Source organism: Chenopodium quinoa, unplaced genomic scaffold, assembly GCF_001683475.1.
Source record: "Chenopodium quinoa cultivar QQ74 unplaced genomic scaffold, ASM168347v1, whole genome shotgun sequence".
NCBI classification, from domain to species: Eukaryota; Viridiplantae; Streptophyta; class Magnoliopsida; order Caryophyllales; family Amaranthaceae; genus Chenopodium; species Chenopodium quinoa.
Genome location: NW_018742907.1, coordinates 507,753 through 522,376, shown reverse-complemented (window position 1 = coordinate 522,376; position 14,624 = coordinate 507,753). Strand labels below are relative to the sequence as shown.

Genomic DNA, 14,624 nt, shown 5'->3' with positions numbered 1-14,624 from the left:
GGTTCGGCAGCTTGCCGAAGATATGTTGCTGATCCAGGTTCGGATCCGCCCCGTTATCTGCGGGGGGACCTAGACTTCCCATTTCGGGATCAGGCTCAGCTAAGTACCGGGGAGCGCTGAAGACGCAAGGGTGGCCCGGATCTATGGGTGCCCTAACCCAAATCCATTGACCTCTCCAGTCCTTGTCTGAAGAGTCATTTGGCCACATGGTCAAGTATTGGGGCCGGGACTCAATCCGATACCACCCAGAACCATGGCTTCCGTGCCCACTCTGAATATTTGGCACTAGCCGATGGAGCTTTCTGAAGCAGTGCAGGTTCGGCACGTATTTGAAGAACTTGCAGACCCATAAGTATGTCATCACCCTTCGGATGCTGGTGGGGGTTAGCTGACATAGGGAAATGTTGTAATGGATCAGCAAGTCTCGGACGAAAACGTCCAAAGGGAACCTCAGCCCATACTGAAGCTGTCTCGTGTACACCCCCACATACCCCGGGGGTGGACGATGGATTCTATCGGATGCTGAGGGCATTCGGCACCAATATCCATCAGCTTCAAAAATGCCGTAATGCAACTCAATTTGCTCGGCAAATCGATATTGATCGGCGTTCTCTACCCACCATGAGTAGGGGCGGTTCTTTATCATGGCCGAAACGACTTCGGCATTCTCCCACTCTGAAAACCCAGGGAGGATATCCCAAAGGACAGCGGGAACTTCATCATCCCGTCCAGAAGCGCTCGGCTCATCTGTTCTTTGAGGAGGAGCCGAGGAAAGGGGAGTCGCCCTAATCCCTTCAGCAGGGTCAGACTCCGGCCTTTGACCATTCCAGGTCCCAATCCTGTTCCTAGGATCGGGAATCGGCCTTGCTCTTCTTGGAGCACGGGCTCTACCTCTAACTCCTCTTGCCATGGATTATTTCGAAGAGAAAAGTCGAAAGAAAAGGGGAAGGAGTTCGAATTCGAAGAAAAAATAAACTGAAATCAAAGGAATTTACCTTAATCTGAAGCGAAAGTTGCCGATTTACGAGTTCGTAGTGGCAAGTCTCAGTTTCTAAGCTCAATGCTCGGGGAATTTGCGAAGTTTTGATGCGGGTTCTTGGTTTCTCTCTCGAAGAATTCTGGGTTTGTGTTGGTGAATAAGTGAGGAGAATGACGCGCCTCTGTTTATATCTCCAGGTACGGGATACGAAGAGTCTGTGCTTTAATTTCTCTTAAATACCCACTAAGTAGCCATTAAACACATGTCTTGTGATTAAACTGCCCATTATCCGTCCAACTTCCGCAAATCATTAACCGTTGTTATCTCATTAATTACGGTTTAAATTCAAATTTTTGGATCAATTAAATCATTTACCTCCCTCCTTTTCTGAATTAAATCAAACCCGACCCGTCATCCTTCCAAATCGGGTCTGGGGGGCAAGTTGTTTGGGTCCAATTTAGTCAAAATTGGGCCTAAGCACTAAATGATCCAATTAAAAGCCCAAGGTCAAGGTTCAACTCTCCAATTGCTCAAAAGTCAAAGGTCAGCCCACAAAGTAAGCCAATTGGGCTAAAGCCCAACCTCTCCATGTATGATGAGGTATAAAAGCCATCATATTGACACATTCAGGGAGAGAGTCATATTCCAATTCGTATGCTCATTCTTGCATTCAGAAATATTCCACAAAAGCCTCAAGCTACAAACTCTCTTGCATAGTGTCTTCCTTTTACACATTGTACTGACTTTAGCATCGGAGGGGCCTTCCTCGGAAACACCCCCGAGGCTAGTTTACGTGTGTTCACTGTGCAGGAAACCTTCGGCCCAACACAACTTGGACCGAATCCAGTCTTCTCCATTTCAGCGGACCTTCGGCAAGGTCCCATTGTTTTCAACCGAAACAGTTGCTAAAATGAAATTAAAAAATGACTAGCTCATTTAATTATTTAAAGTGCAATAAAGCAAATTGGTAAAATATTACTCCGTGTTAAAAAAATTAAATAAAGAACAAATTATTAAAATTTACAAATAATTTTTTAAGAATAGTATAAAAATAATCCGTAAGTCGTCATACGGTAGCACCATGCCACTAAAGTCAATGAACGAGAAGAAGGGACTGGACTATTCTGATGGTCAAAAAAAATACAACACTCTAACTATTGACCAAGCCAAAGTTCAGTAGAGGATGATAATTTTTTTTAACATTATTTCGCATTTCCTAGTAATTGTGTATAAAAAGCCTAAGAAGTACGGTTCATTTCCATCATTCAAGCTTTCTCATTTTTTTGCTCACATATTTTGGTATAAAACTTGTGTATTACTTTCTACATAGGCTCAAGTCATCACACGTTAAAGAGTCAAACCGTGATACCATGGCACGAAAATTCTTATTCAGCATCGTAATAACAACATTGATGCTGAGTACAACTACGAGCAAAAATACGGCACCAATTGATGAGGATTATGTACTTTGTTTGAAGTCCATTAAACACTCCCTTGAAGATCCACACAACTACTTAAAATCTTGGGATGTTGATAATCCCAACATAAATTATCCAGGATTTATATGCAAATTTAATGGTATTATGTGTTGGAATCCTGGGGAGAACCGAGTCCTAGGCATGAACCTCTCTTATTTCGGTCTAAAGGGCAAATTTCCAAGTGGAATTTCCAAGTGTAGTGGCATACTAATGTTAAATATTTCACACAATCACTTTTATGGGCCAATTCCTAGCAACATCTCTACTATGCTACCATTTTTGGTCACTCTTAAGATGTCATCTAATCGTTTTTCGGGTGAGATCCCGGCTAGTCTAGGAAATTGCTCCCATTTGAGTGTGCTTGAGCTTGATCATAATCGATTTTCAGGTCGGATACCGGCTGCAATTGGGGAGCTTCAATGGGTTTCAAAGTTTAGTGTTGCTAATAATCTCTTGGTTGGACCTATTCCACGTTTTGTTAATGGGAGGATGTTTAATGCAACAAGTTATGATAATAATCTTGGGCTTTGTGGTTACCCTTTCAAGCCTTGCAAGTCTTAGTAGTATAAGTTTGATCATATAATCGGTTCAGGTTTTAATCTTATAGTTTTTGATGTTTGAAAGTCATTTTTTATCCTTATCTTTGCATTCAATGCAGAATTTTGAACCATGACACTATGAGCGTGTGGCTGCTTGAAAGTAATTGGTACCAAAGCATGTTATTTGCAGGCTCTTACAATTCATGTTTGTCTGAATAAATGTTATCCAAAATTTGAAGGACTGCTTTAATGGATACACATATTTCTTGCACAAATTTTACTTGGATTTATTGACCATATATTAGCAATCTAAGTTTTTACATGCATTTAGATGTACCTAAAATTGGGTGCATCCAATTCTTGTTTACTTATTTTAAAACCTTTGATTATATATAATTAATAATTATTACTACGTATTAAATATGTTTTCAAAAAAAAATAAAAAATAAATTATTATTAAGTATATATACTATACATCCGAAGATATAATAAAAATTTTCCGATAATTATATATAATTAAAAATTATTTTTACTCCATAAATATATATACCTATACGGCTATATATCCGAAGATATAATAGAAATTTTCCAATTGCCATTTGCCATAAAAGAAAGTCCAATGTTGACCAATAGTCTTTGCATATCGGTGCAAGTGCAAATCGGTTTAATATCGTTCCTTTAATTTGACTATAGACCAAACAACTTTGGGGCATTGTGTGGAAAAATAGCCTCTCTCTCTCCACTTCTCTATTTCCATTACAGTTAACATCAAACTCCACTTGCAGAAACTTCTCCTCCTTTAACCATGGCATAAACTTCTACAATTTCATGTAAGTTTACTTTGTTTTTCTTCGCAATATTTTCCTAGAATTTCTTGTAATTTGCTTAACACTTTCCCCACCCCAGAACAAAAGAGCACGAATTTGGGAATTTAGTTGCTAAATTGCAAATGGGTACTTTTCTTATGTTTAAAGCTTTGATTATTCCCCTAATTAACCTTGATAAATAATTGATAATTAATCAATAATAGTTGAAATGACGAAAAAAATGGGGGAATTTCTTTTCCCTTCACCAAGTCAAGTCTATGCACTAGTCAACAGTCTGAATTCTAACGTTATTCTATGTGAAAACAATCTTTATTTTCACATTATTTGACTACCATTCTTAAAGTTATGCTATTTTCTTGTAATTATTTTTTGTTAAATTTGCTGGTTAATCCCAGGTTTATTGCCAAATTGTGGTGGGTATTGCAAATTTTTTGTTTAATTTTGAAGTTTTTCTAAGCCAATAAGCTATAATTATTGTAATTGCTCTTATACATCTTAGTTCAAATCTTCAAACTTTACTGGTTTTGTCTATACTTGCAAGTTTTCTGAGTGTGTACTGACTTTAATCTGTGAAATACATTATTCCGTCTTTCTTGGAAGCGTATATTATACACCCGGTGTACCGTAACACCCCGTGGCCGGGTGTGTAATGGAATTGCAGTCTTACTTTCCAACCAATAATTATTTTCAGTAAATTTTATGAATTGGTTATGTTGTATAGTAATTGATTGAAGGTTTCAGATTTAGGTAATTTGATGAATTTGGTTAGCTCAAGGATTATTGTGAGTCTATGACTAGTCTTTTGTTTTTTTAGTTCTATTATACTGCATATATTTGGTATTGGCTATTTCCTTATACTTGTATATTGAGTTTTTTAATGGAGATTATAATTATGTGTTTTATTCAGATTCTTGCAGGATATTCTTGTAATATGGAGATCAGGGGTTCTGGTGTCAATTATAAGCTCTGACATACACTACACAGCAATCTCAAGGTGTTTAATGGGGCTCATAAGTCGTATGGGGTCGAATCAAAGAGAATTCTCTGTTTTTCTTGGATTTTATCTAGTGTTTTTGTTGATGAGTGATTTAAGCTATGGAAATGAGAATGATATTTTATGCTTGAGGTCCAAAAAAGAATCCTTGCAGGATCCCAATAATATCTTGAAATCTTCCTGGAATTTTAGCAATACTACGCAAGGATTCATTTGCTCGTTCACTGGGATAGATTGCTGGGCTCCGAATGAGGATAGGGTGTTGAACATCCGACTATCAAATATGGGATTGAGGGGCAGCTTCCCTCTTGGGATTTATAACTGCAGTTCTTTACAGCACTTGGACCTGTCCTCTAATGAACTTGACGGAGTAATTCCTGCTAATGTTTCTAAAATCATGCCGTATGTGACTTCAGTTGTTCTCTCCTCAAATAGGTTCTCAGGTGAGATACCTGAGAACCTTGCCAACTGCAGCTATCTCAATGTTCCCAACTTGACCACAACAGATTTTCTGGACAAATTCCTCTAGAATTAGGCCAGCTTTCCCGGCTAAAAAGATTTACTGTTGCTAATAATCTCTTGGTTGGGCTAGTCCCAAGCTTTAATTCTACTACCGATGTTGATTTCTCCAACAACTTAGGGCTCTGTGGACCTTCTCTAAGCCCTTGTCAGAAATCATCAGGAAAGTCCAATACTGGAGTTATTGTTGCTGCTGCAGTATCTGGAGTGACTGTTGGTGCCATAGGAGTAAGCCTAGCTATGTTCTTCTGTGCATGTAGAGTCTCAGTAAAGAAAAAAGAAGAAGATCCTGAAGGAAACAAATGGGCAAAGAGTACCAAAGGGATCAAGAAAATCAAGGTAGAACCGATTCAAATATTTTTTTTTTTTTTTTTTTTTGCTGTTTGATGCTACTACGGAAGTGTACTAATCTTTACCGTCATCACACTGAGAAATTACGGTATGATGTATAGGTGTCCTTGTTTGAGAATTCTATTTCGAAAATGCGACTGAGTGATCTCATGAAGGCAACAGATAATTTCAGTAAACATAATATTATTGGTGAAGGAAGGATGGGGACTATATATAAGGCGAGACTTGATGATGGCAGTATGTACATGGTAAAGAGGTTGCACGACACTCAACACTCCGAGGAAGAATTTGTGTCCGAAATGGCTACACTTGGGAGTGTCAAACATCGCGACCTAGTTCCCCTCATAGGTTTCTGTCTTGCTGGTAAGGAGAAATTGTTAGTTTACAAGTATATGAAAAATGGTACTGTTTATGATCAGTTGCATCAGGGAGAGGATGGTGATGGTTGCTCCATGGAATGGCAAACACGACTCAAAATTTCCATAGGGGCAGCTAGAGGCTTAGCATGGCTTCATCACAATTGCAATCCTCGCATCATTCATCGGAACATAAGCTCTAAGTGCATCTTACTAGATGCTGATTTTGAGCCAAAAATATCTGACTTTGGCCTTGCGAGGCTCATGAACCCCATTGATACACATTTGAGCACCTTTGTCAATGGAGAGTTCGGGGATATAGGTTATGTGGCGCCAGAATACTCGCGAACTTTGGTTGCTACCCCAAAAGGAGATGTTTATAGCTTTGGAACAGTCCTCCTCAAGTTGGTAACTGGAGAGAGGCCAAATCAAGTGACTAAAGCCCCTGAAAACTTCAAAGGTACCCTGGTGGATTGGGTTATAGAACTCACACAGAACTCTAATTTGAAATATGCCATTGACAAATCATTGGTTGGAAAGGGTGTTGACCACGAAATCTCCCAGATTTTCAAAGTAGCTCGTAATTGTGTGTCCTTGAATCCCAAAGAGAGGCCTTCAATGTTTGAAGTTTACCAACTTCTAAGAGCCATTGGGGAGAGGTATCACTTCTCAACTGATGCTGAAATTATGTTGCAAATGGATACTGGCGATGATGACATACAAGAGCTCATTGTTGCTCAAGAAGCAAAATCTGATCAGTGATTATTTCATTTATAAAGGTATCATTTCCAATGACACGACTAAACGTAAATATTATTGTATTGTTCAATTATCATATGCTCTCTTCCATGTGATCCATGTACAGAACTCTTGTTTTGGAATTGCAATCAAATATATACTAGCTTGGCCTCACTTTCATTTGTATGACTATTTTCTTGGGTTTGTTGTGAGAATGTTATGTTTCATATTACAAAACCATAAAAAGAGGATTGTCTTTTGATCTCTTCATTCTTCTGTTCCTTAGTGCACTTGTCTTGTGCATTTGTTCACTTCCATTTCCTCAAAATCACTTCTTCTCAACTCAATCTTTAATGGCTTCTGCATTTTATCAGACTAAAATGAAGAAAATGTGGGCTGACACTGAAACAGTTAAGATCGAGTTAGATGCTCTTTTTCTGTCATTATCCTTTAAAAGGCCAATTCATATGTTTGTAATCTACTTTTAACCTCTGTTTAGGCCAAATGAAGAAAAATAACCAGCCGTAAAATTCATAATTTTCTAGACCAATGCTACTCTAGGTCTCTAACCCTGATTAGACCTTCACAAGCCATATCAGACTCAATTCAACTAAATATAGTGTTAGACTAGGAAATGTAGCATAACATACTGATTTTCTTAATTTTTAGTATCAGCATCAACTAGACCAACTTAGAAAAACCACAAATTCATAAATGACCTTAACTGAACATCTACCTTCATCAATTCTCTTTTTAGCCAACCTGTTTCATTTGTCTCACTCTTCCAAGTCTATTCCTTTTTCACCTCTCCACGCCTTCTCATTCCTCCAGTTCCACTATATCTGTCTTGTGATCCCTTTTTCATCTAACTTAGTTGTGGTCCTTTTTCCCGTAATACCTGAATAAACTTGACAGCTTTGAAAAAGAGCTTACCACTTCAGACTGCAGTGGGTCAGGAAGCAGCAACATACCCTCATGGTCCAAGACCTCCAGACTTCAGCTAGGTGGTGAAGAAATCCACCAACAGGCTTGGTTTAAAAGTTTAATATCTGAAGCCCGTTATATTGTCTCATTGTGAGATTTCTAGGGATTTTAGGCTGTTAATGTCATTGCCGGTTCTTCATAATCTTTTTTGTACAATTCAATGAGAATCATTGAGTCCAAAGCCGGCTTGGATGATATCTATGTGGAACTCAAGCAGATTGTAGTTGGATTGGCAGGCCTTGATGAATTGGGATGTTGGCACCTTGTAAAATATTGTAGGCTAGACTCTGGAAGATAAGATAGGTTTGGTGACTTGGGAGACTAGGAAAAAAGATAATGGGTTACACATGTACTTGACTGGAAACAGAACCGCAAAATTGTGGCATTGTGGGCATTGTGCTCTTTATTCTTCTGTAGCTGTTTCTCCAAAACCTGTTATTCTTAGAATGACCATTTTGGTGATAGATGGTAGGTTGAGAGAGTGCACTGTATGGAATTAGGACTCCTTCAATCCAGGCATACCCTAAAGTAGCTGATATGGTTAATGTCATCACAACCTGCACACCTGTATCATTGTTTAGGGGAAGGGGAAATAACAGTTTTGTAAAGATGTATTTTATTAATGTAGTTGTACAGGGTTAATTAATTAGAAACTAATCAAGGAACTTATAGAGCAAGAAGTGTTCACCCACTCACTCTGAACTTGCACTTCTTCCTAAGTTATTCCTTCCATCACTTTCTTTATGCATCCTCCACCTCCTCTCTTCTTGTAATTCCTTTTCCATATTCCTCTGCTCTGATTCCAACTCCCCAAATATCCTCCAGAGACTCAGCATTAGTCTATTGGTCTGTATACTATGGAACCCTCCATCTCTGACACCTCAAGGCACGATGCTTCGAGGACTGGGTTCTACTCGATCAGAAAGCAGCCTATCGCCTTGTGGGCCAAGATCCATAGACCTCACCACTAGGCCTTGTGTCACGGTCCGAGTGATTCAACACCAGATCGTGCGGCGCGCTCTCGTCTTTTGGCGACAAGGGCGCAAGCCTAAAGCAAGGAGGTTCGTGAGCACACAACAACACGGACCTACGGTGTCTCAAGAGGGCACACGAGAACAACGAGTGCGGAGTCGGGGCTTGTGACGACCGATACTTCGAAGCGGGCACAAGCGGAACCGACGAAAATGAGGACGTCTCTAGGGTCTCTTGGTTTGGTGGGGGATGCTTTAAAACAAGGCAAGCACAATATCTATAAAGACTTAAACATCACACAAGTCTTAAAGCAATAACAACGGGGTAGAGAGCTTTGATTGAATAACCATTCGCTCCCTAAAGAGCTTTATACTGCATTAGTAGAGAATTACAAGTGAACGTTGAAATGACAGTAACACAATAATTCTCCCTAGGTTCTAGAAAAATAAAAAGAAAGACTAAAGAGACATTACATAAGGAAAATACAAGGAAAATAAAGAAGAATACATAACAAAGAGGTTGGATTCTAACATCCTCCCCCACTTAAGTCGTCGACGTCCTCGTCGACTTACAAAATCTACACTAAGATCTTAGCAGCTTCAGTCTTCTGTTGTAGGGGTGGCTCTTGTCCTGGTTCTGATGTTGGCGCGGTAGCTGACGTTGCGGTTGTTGTCGTCGGGATCTGGATGGTAGGGTTTTAGACGACTAACGTGGAAGACGGGGTGAATCCTCATCCACGCAGGCGGTTCTACCTTGTATGCGTTCTTCCCAATCCGTTTAGTGATGCGGATGGGGCCTTCATATTTCCGAATGAGGCGACGATCTCTCCCTCTGAGAAACTTCAGCTGTTCTGGTAAGACTTTCACCATCACCATGTCCCCAATAGCAAAATCAACTGGCCTTCTGTTTTGATCAGCCCATTTCTTCATCCGGCGCGATGCTCGCTCTAGGTAGGCTTTCGCAATGTCGGTGTTTTGCTTCCACTCTCTTGTAAAATCTCGAGCCTGAGCACTCCTACCGCCCTCCCAGTCAGCCACTGTGTGCGGGAGGAGAGGTTGTTGACCCATGACCAACTCAAAGGGGCTTTTGTTGGAAGAACTCCTTTGAGCGTTGAAGCAAAGTTGTGCGACGTCCAAAAGTCTCACCCAATCTTTCTGGTTGGCGCTCACAAAGTGACGTAAGTATTCCTCGAGAAGCCCATTGAATCTCTCTGTCTGCCCATCAGATTGAGGGTGGTGGCTTGACGACATGTTGAGGTCAGACCCCATCATTTGGAATAGCTCAGACTAGAATATGCTCGTAAATCTGGTATCTCTGTCGCTTACTATGCTCTTTGGCAATCCCCAGTACTTCACAATATGCTTAAAGAAGAGCGATGCCGTTTCTTCTGCTCCACAAGCCTTCTGCAAGGGTACAAACGTTGCGTATTTTGAGAACCTGTCTATCACCACCATGGTAGAAGAGAACTGGTCAACCTTCGGGAGGCCACTAATGAAGTCCATCGACACACTCTCCCACGGTCGAGTTGGTACAGGAAGAGGTTCAAGGAGGCCCCCGGGCTTCTGTCTGTCAACCTTGTCTTGCTGGCACACAAGGCAGGTTTTGGTGTAGCTCATCACATCTTCCTTCATTCCTGGCCAGTAGTACCCCATCGCGAGTAGACTGAGGGTTCTCTGCCAACCTGGATGTCCCGCCCATAGCGTATCATGGCATTCCTTCAACAACATTTTCCTCAATCCCCCTGCTTTGGGGATGAACAACTTTGTACCTTTGGTGAAGATGAGGCCATCTTCCAACCAAAAGCGTCTAGTCTTCCCTTCTTCAATCATCCTTGTTATGGTTTTTGTCATCGGATCATCTGGGAGATAAGCACGAACTTGATCTCTAACGGATGTGGCAATGCTGCTTGCAGTCATTGGCGCTAACTTGTACATCGCAGCAAGATCGGCCCGCCTACTCAGGGCATCGACAACTCTATTGCTGGATCCCGTTCTATAGGTGAACTCCACGTCGAACTCAGCTAAGTCCTCCTGCCACCGAGCTTGTTTTCCTGTCAGCTTGGGTTGGGTGAGAAAGTGACTCGCCGCGGTGTTGTCTGTGCGGACGGTAAACTTTGACCCCAACAAGTAGTGCCTCCATCCTCTTAGGCAGTGCACAATGGCTAGTAGCTCCTTTTCTTGTGCCGCATACCTTCTCTCCGCATTATTCAGCTTCCTACTTTCGAATGCAATAGGATGTCCTTCTTGGAGGAGCACTCCTCCTAAAGCAAAATCCGAAGCATCCGTCTCGACCACGAATGGTTTGGTGATGTCTGGAAGGGCAAGGACAAGCTCCTTCACCATTGCTTCTTTCAACTTTTGGAAAGCTTCCTTCTGGGGTCCTGACCATTCCCAACGACAATCTTTCCTCAATAGGTCGGTGAAGGGACTTGCGATCTCTGAGTATCCCTTAATGAATCTTCTATAATAGTTCGCCAGTCCTAGAAAGGATCGCAGCTCAGAGGGGTTCTTGGGATCCCGCCAATCGCGAACAGCACATATCTTATTTGGGTCCATCCTCAATCGACCCTTCCCCATAAAGTGTCCAAGAAATCCGACTTCTTCCTGCGCAAAGGCACACTTTTCTCGTTTCACAAAAAGGTGATGTTCTCTCAGCTTCTCGAAGACCAATCTTAGGTGCTCGAGGTGCTCCTCCAAAGTCTTGCTGTAGACAACGATGTCATCGAGGTACACGACCACAAACTTGTCTAAGTACTCTCGAAATACTTGGTTCATCAGAGTACAGAACGAGTACAGAACGTAGCAGGTGCATTCGTCAAGCCGAAGGGCATGACTAGCCATTCGTATGCCCCGTATCTCGTCACACAAGCAGTTTTTGGTTCATCTCCTTCGGCGATACGAACTTGGTGATAGCCAGACTTCAAGTCTAGCTTTGTAAAGTACACTGCATCCCCTAACTGATCGAACAAATCCGCCACCAAAGGGATAGGGTAGTGATTGCGCACCGTAACCTTATTTAATGCTCGGTAGTCGATACACAATCGAAGACTTCCATCTTGTTTTTTCTGAAAAAGCACAGGAGCCCCATAAGGAGCCTTTGATGGGCGGATGAAGCCTGCCTCAAGCAAGTCCTCCAATTGTTTCCGGAGTTCAGCCAATTCTGGGGGAGCCATGCGATAAGGGCTTCGTGCTGGGGGTTTCGCCCCTGGAACCAACTCAATCTCATGGTCCATTGTCCTTCTAGGTGGGAGAACTTTTGGTAGGTCTTTCGGGAGGAGATCCTGGAACTCTGATAGTAGCTCGGCAACTGCAGGCAGAAAGTCTCCACTTGCTTCATCTTCCTTCGTGGAAAGTGTTGCTAGGAACGTGGGCTCGTTCCTCTTCAACCCCTTCTCCAATTGCATTGCTGAAAGGAGGGGCCCTTTCGGCCCTTTTCCCGGATCGCAGGTTCGGAGGAGACATGGTTGCTGCCTGGGCACCAGAATAGATCTAAGATGCGGCATCGGGACTGCCTTACTAAAGTGTAAGAAGTCCATGCCGAGCACCAAGCTGAAGTCGTCCATTGGCGCAACGGTAAAGTCCACCTGTCCGCTCCAATCTCCCAGCTTCATTGTTACTTTCTTGGCAACGCCGTGGATCGGTTTGGCAACTGAATTCACCGCTTTCATACTGCCTCCTTCTGGTAGGAGCTTCAACCCAAGTCTTTTTGCCTCCTTTTCTGAAATGAAGTTGTGGGTAGCACCGGTATCCAACATGGCACGAGTTTCCTTTCCGTTTACGAACACATTCACATACATCAATCCAGAGTTTTTGGGTTGGCCCTCAAAGCCTTCTCTTCCCATAGCGCACATCATGCGAATGGCCCCCAGTCTGGAATGTTCTCCTTCACTAGGTTCTACCTCATCGGCTTCTTCACCCTCGGGGTTTTCTAAGGACATGGAGGAAAGTTTCTTTTAGAGATTGTCAATTTCTCCCTTGTGTCGACATTCAAACCACTTGTGCGGTCCTCGGCAAAGAATACACGTCAATGGCATGGCTGCCGAAGATGAACTAGGGGTGCTTCCTCTACTAGAGAAGGAAGAAGCTCCACTCTTCCGAGAGTCTTCTCCCCCACTCCTATTGTATCTATTATTCGAGTTGTTGGAGCTCACTTGCGAGCCATGTCCGGAGTTCCTAGGAGGGTTCGGTGTCGGCCCGCTATTCCCTTTCTTCAAACCTTGTACTTTCTCTGAGGAGTAGTCCATCAACCTTTCGGCTGCAGCGATGGCTCCCGATAAAGTATCAATCTTTTGGCGCCAAATTTCTCTTTGGGCCCATTCCTTAAGACCACACACAAAGTTGAATAGGCGATCTTCCTCGGACATATTGTGGATCTCCAACATGCACGCTGAAAACTCTTTGACATAATCCCGGATGGAACCCTTATGCTGCAAAACAACGAGCTTGGTGCGAGCAACAAACTCGGTATTCTCGGGATAAAATTGGGCCATCAGCTCTTTCTTCAGATCCTCCCAAGTATCCACCGACGTCCTCTTAGCTTGGATGTCGGCGTACTTGGTGCGCCACCAAAGCTTTGCATCATCCACCAAATACATAGTGGCGGTATCAACTTTTAACTCATTCTCCAACTGACAGACCCGAAAGTATTGCTCCATGTCGAAAATGAAATTATCGACTTCTTTTGAATCTCTCGTGCCATTGAAGGTCCGGGGCTTGGGAGGTTTTATCTTGGCACCTCCACTTCCCCCGAGCCCTCTCTGGGCACGCATTAAGGTTGCACATTTATCTTGTGCTTCATCAGCAACGCCTTGCACGAAGTTAAGTTGCTCCGTTAACCCATCCACAGTAGCGGCAAGCCTCTCTATTTGGTCGGCTTGTTTTATTACAATATCCTCGAGTTTGGGCAGCCTTTCTTCAAGCATAGCCCACTGTTCGGACTTGCCTTCACGCCAAGCAAGCCTTTCCTCGAATGTGTATTCATGCATCTCTCCTTCTTCTGCCATCTCTACGGCAAACCTGGCTCTGATACCAAACTGTCACGGTCCGAGTGATTCAACACCAGATCGTGCGGCGCGCTCTCGTCTTTTGGCGACAAGGGCGCAAGCCTAAAGCAAGGAGGTTCGTGAGCACACAGCAACACGGACCTACGGTGTCTCAAGAGGGCACACGAGAACAACGAGTGCGGAGTCGGGGCTTGTGACGGCCGATACTTCGAAGCGGGCACAAGCGGAACCGACGAAAATGAGGACGTCTCTAGGGTCTCTTGGTTTGGTGGGGGATGCTTTAAAACAAGGCAAGCACAATATCTATAAAGGCTTAAACAACACACAAGTCTTAAAGCAATAACAACGGGGTAGAGAGCTTTGATTGAATAACCATTCGCTCCCTAAAGAGCTTTATATTGCATTAGTAGAGAATTACAAGTGAACGTTGAAATGACAGTAACACAATAATTCTCCCTAGGGTCTAGAAAAATAAAAAGAAGGACTAAAGAGACATTACATAAGGAAAATACAAGGAAAATAAAGAAGAATACATAACAAAGAGGTTGGATTCTAACACCTTGCCTAGAAGTTTCATCTGCAAACCCCGTCTGAAGTTTTGGCTGTTATGATATTCTTACCACTCACAAGAATTTTTGGTGTATGTTTTTAAAACCTTGTGCTGATTCTCCAAATTGTTCTTTGGATGATTGGCCTGTGCTTTTGTGACTCGTAGATGATGGAGTCTCTTGGGTTAGAATTCAGCCAGCTCTTGCAGAAGGCTGTGTTGACTTGAAGAGCTGGAGACTCTAGTTTCTGTCATCTTCTAGTCTTCTGTCAAGGTAGTATGATGAGCTGTTGGTCGCGGTATCAGGACAATATGGTAGCTTTCAAGTATTAGCACTA

The 14,624-nt window shown here is 42.5% G+C and overlaps 1 protein-coding gene and 1 pseudogene across 1 annotated transcript; both read left to right on the top strand.

Moving 5' to 3' along the window:
• The first annotated feature begins 2,349 nt into the window (after positions 1-2,349).
• Positions 2,350-3,018, top strand: LOC110727443 (probably inactive leucine-rich repeat receptor-like protein kinase At5g48380). Its single transcript, XM_021907002.1, has one exon. It carries the CDS (start codon positions 2,350-2,352, stop codon positions 3,016-3,018), a length of 669 nt encoding a protein of 222 aa, XP_021762694.1.
• Positions 3,019-3,659: 641 nt separating this feature from the next.
• LOC110727518 lies at positions 3,660-7,059 on the top strand (annotated as a pseudogene).
• The last annotated feature ends 7,565 nt before the right edge of the window (positions 7,060-14,624 follow it).

Bases quoted from the DNA above. Each gene is read 5' to 3' on its own strand.
- LOC110727443 (XM_021907002.1), top strand. From the start codon at position 2,350: ATGGCACGAAAATTCTTATTCAGCATCGTAATAACAACATTGATGCTG.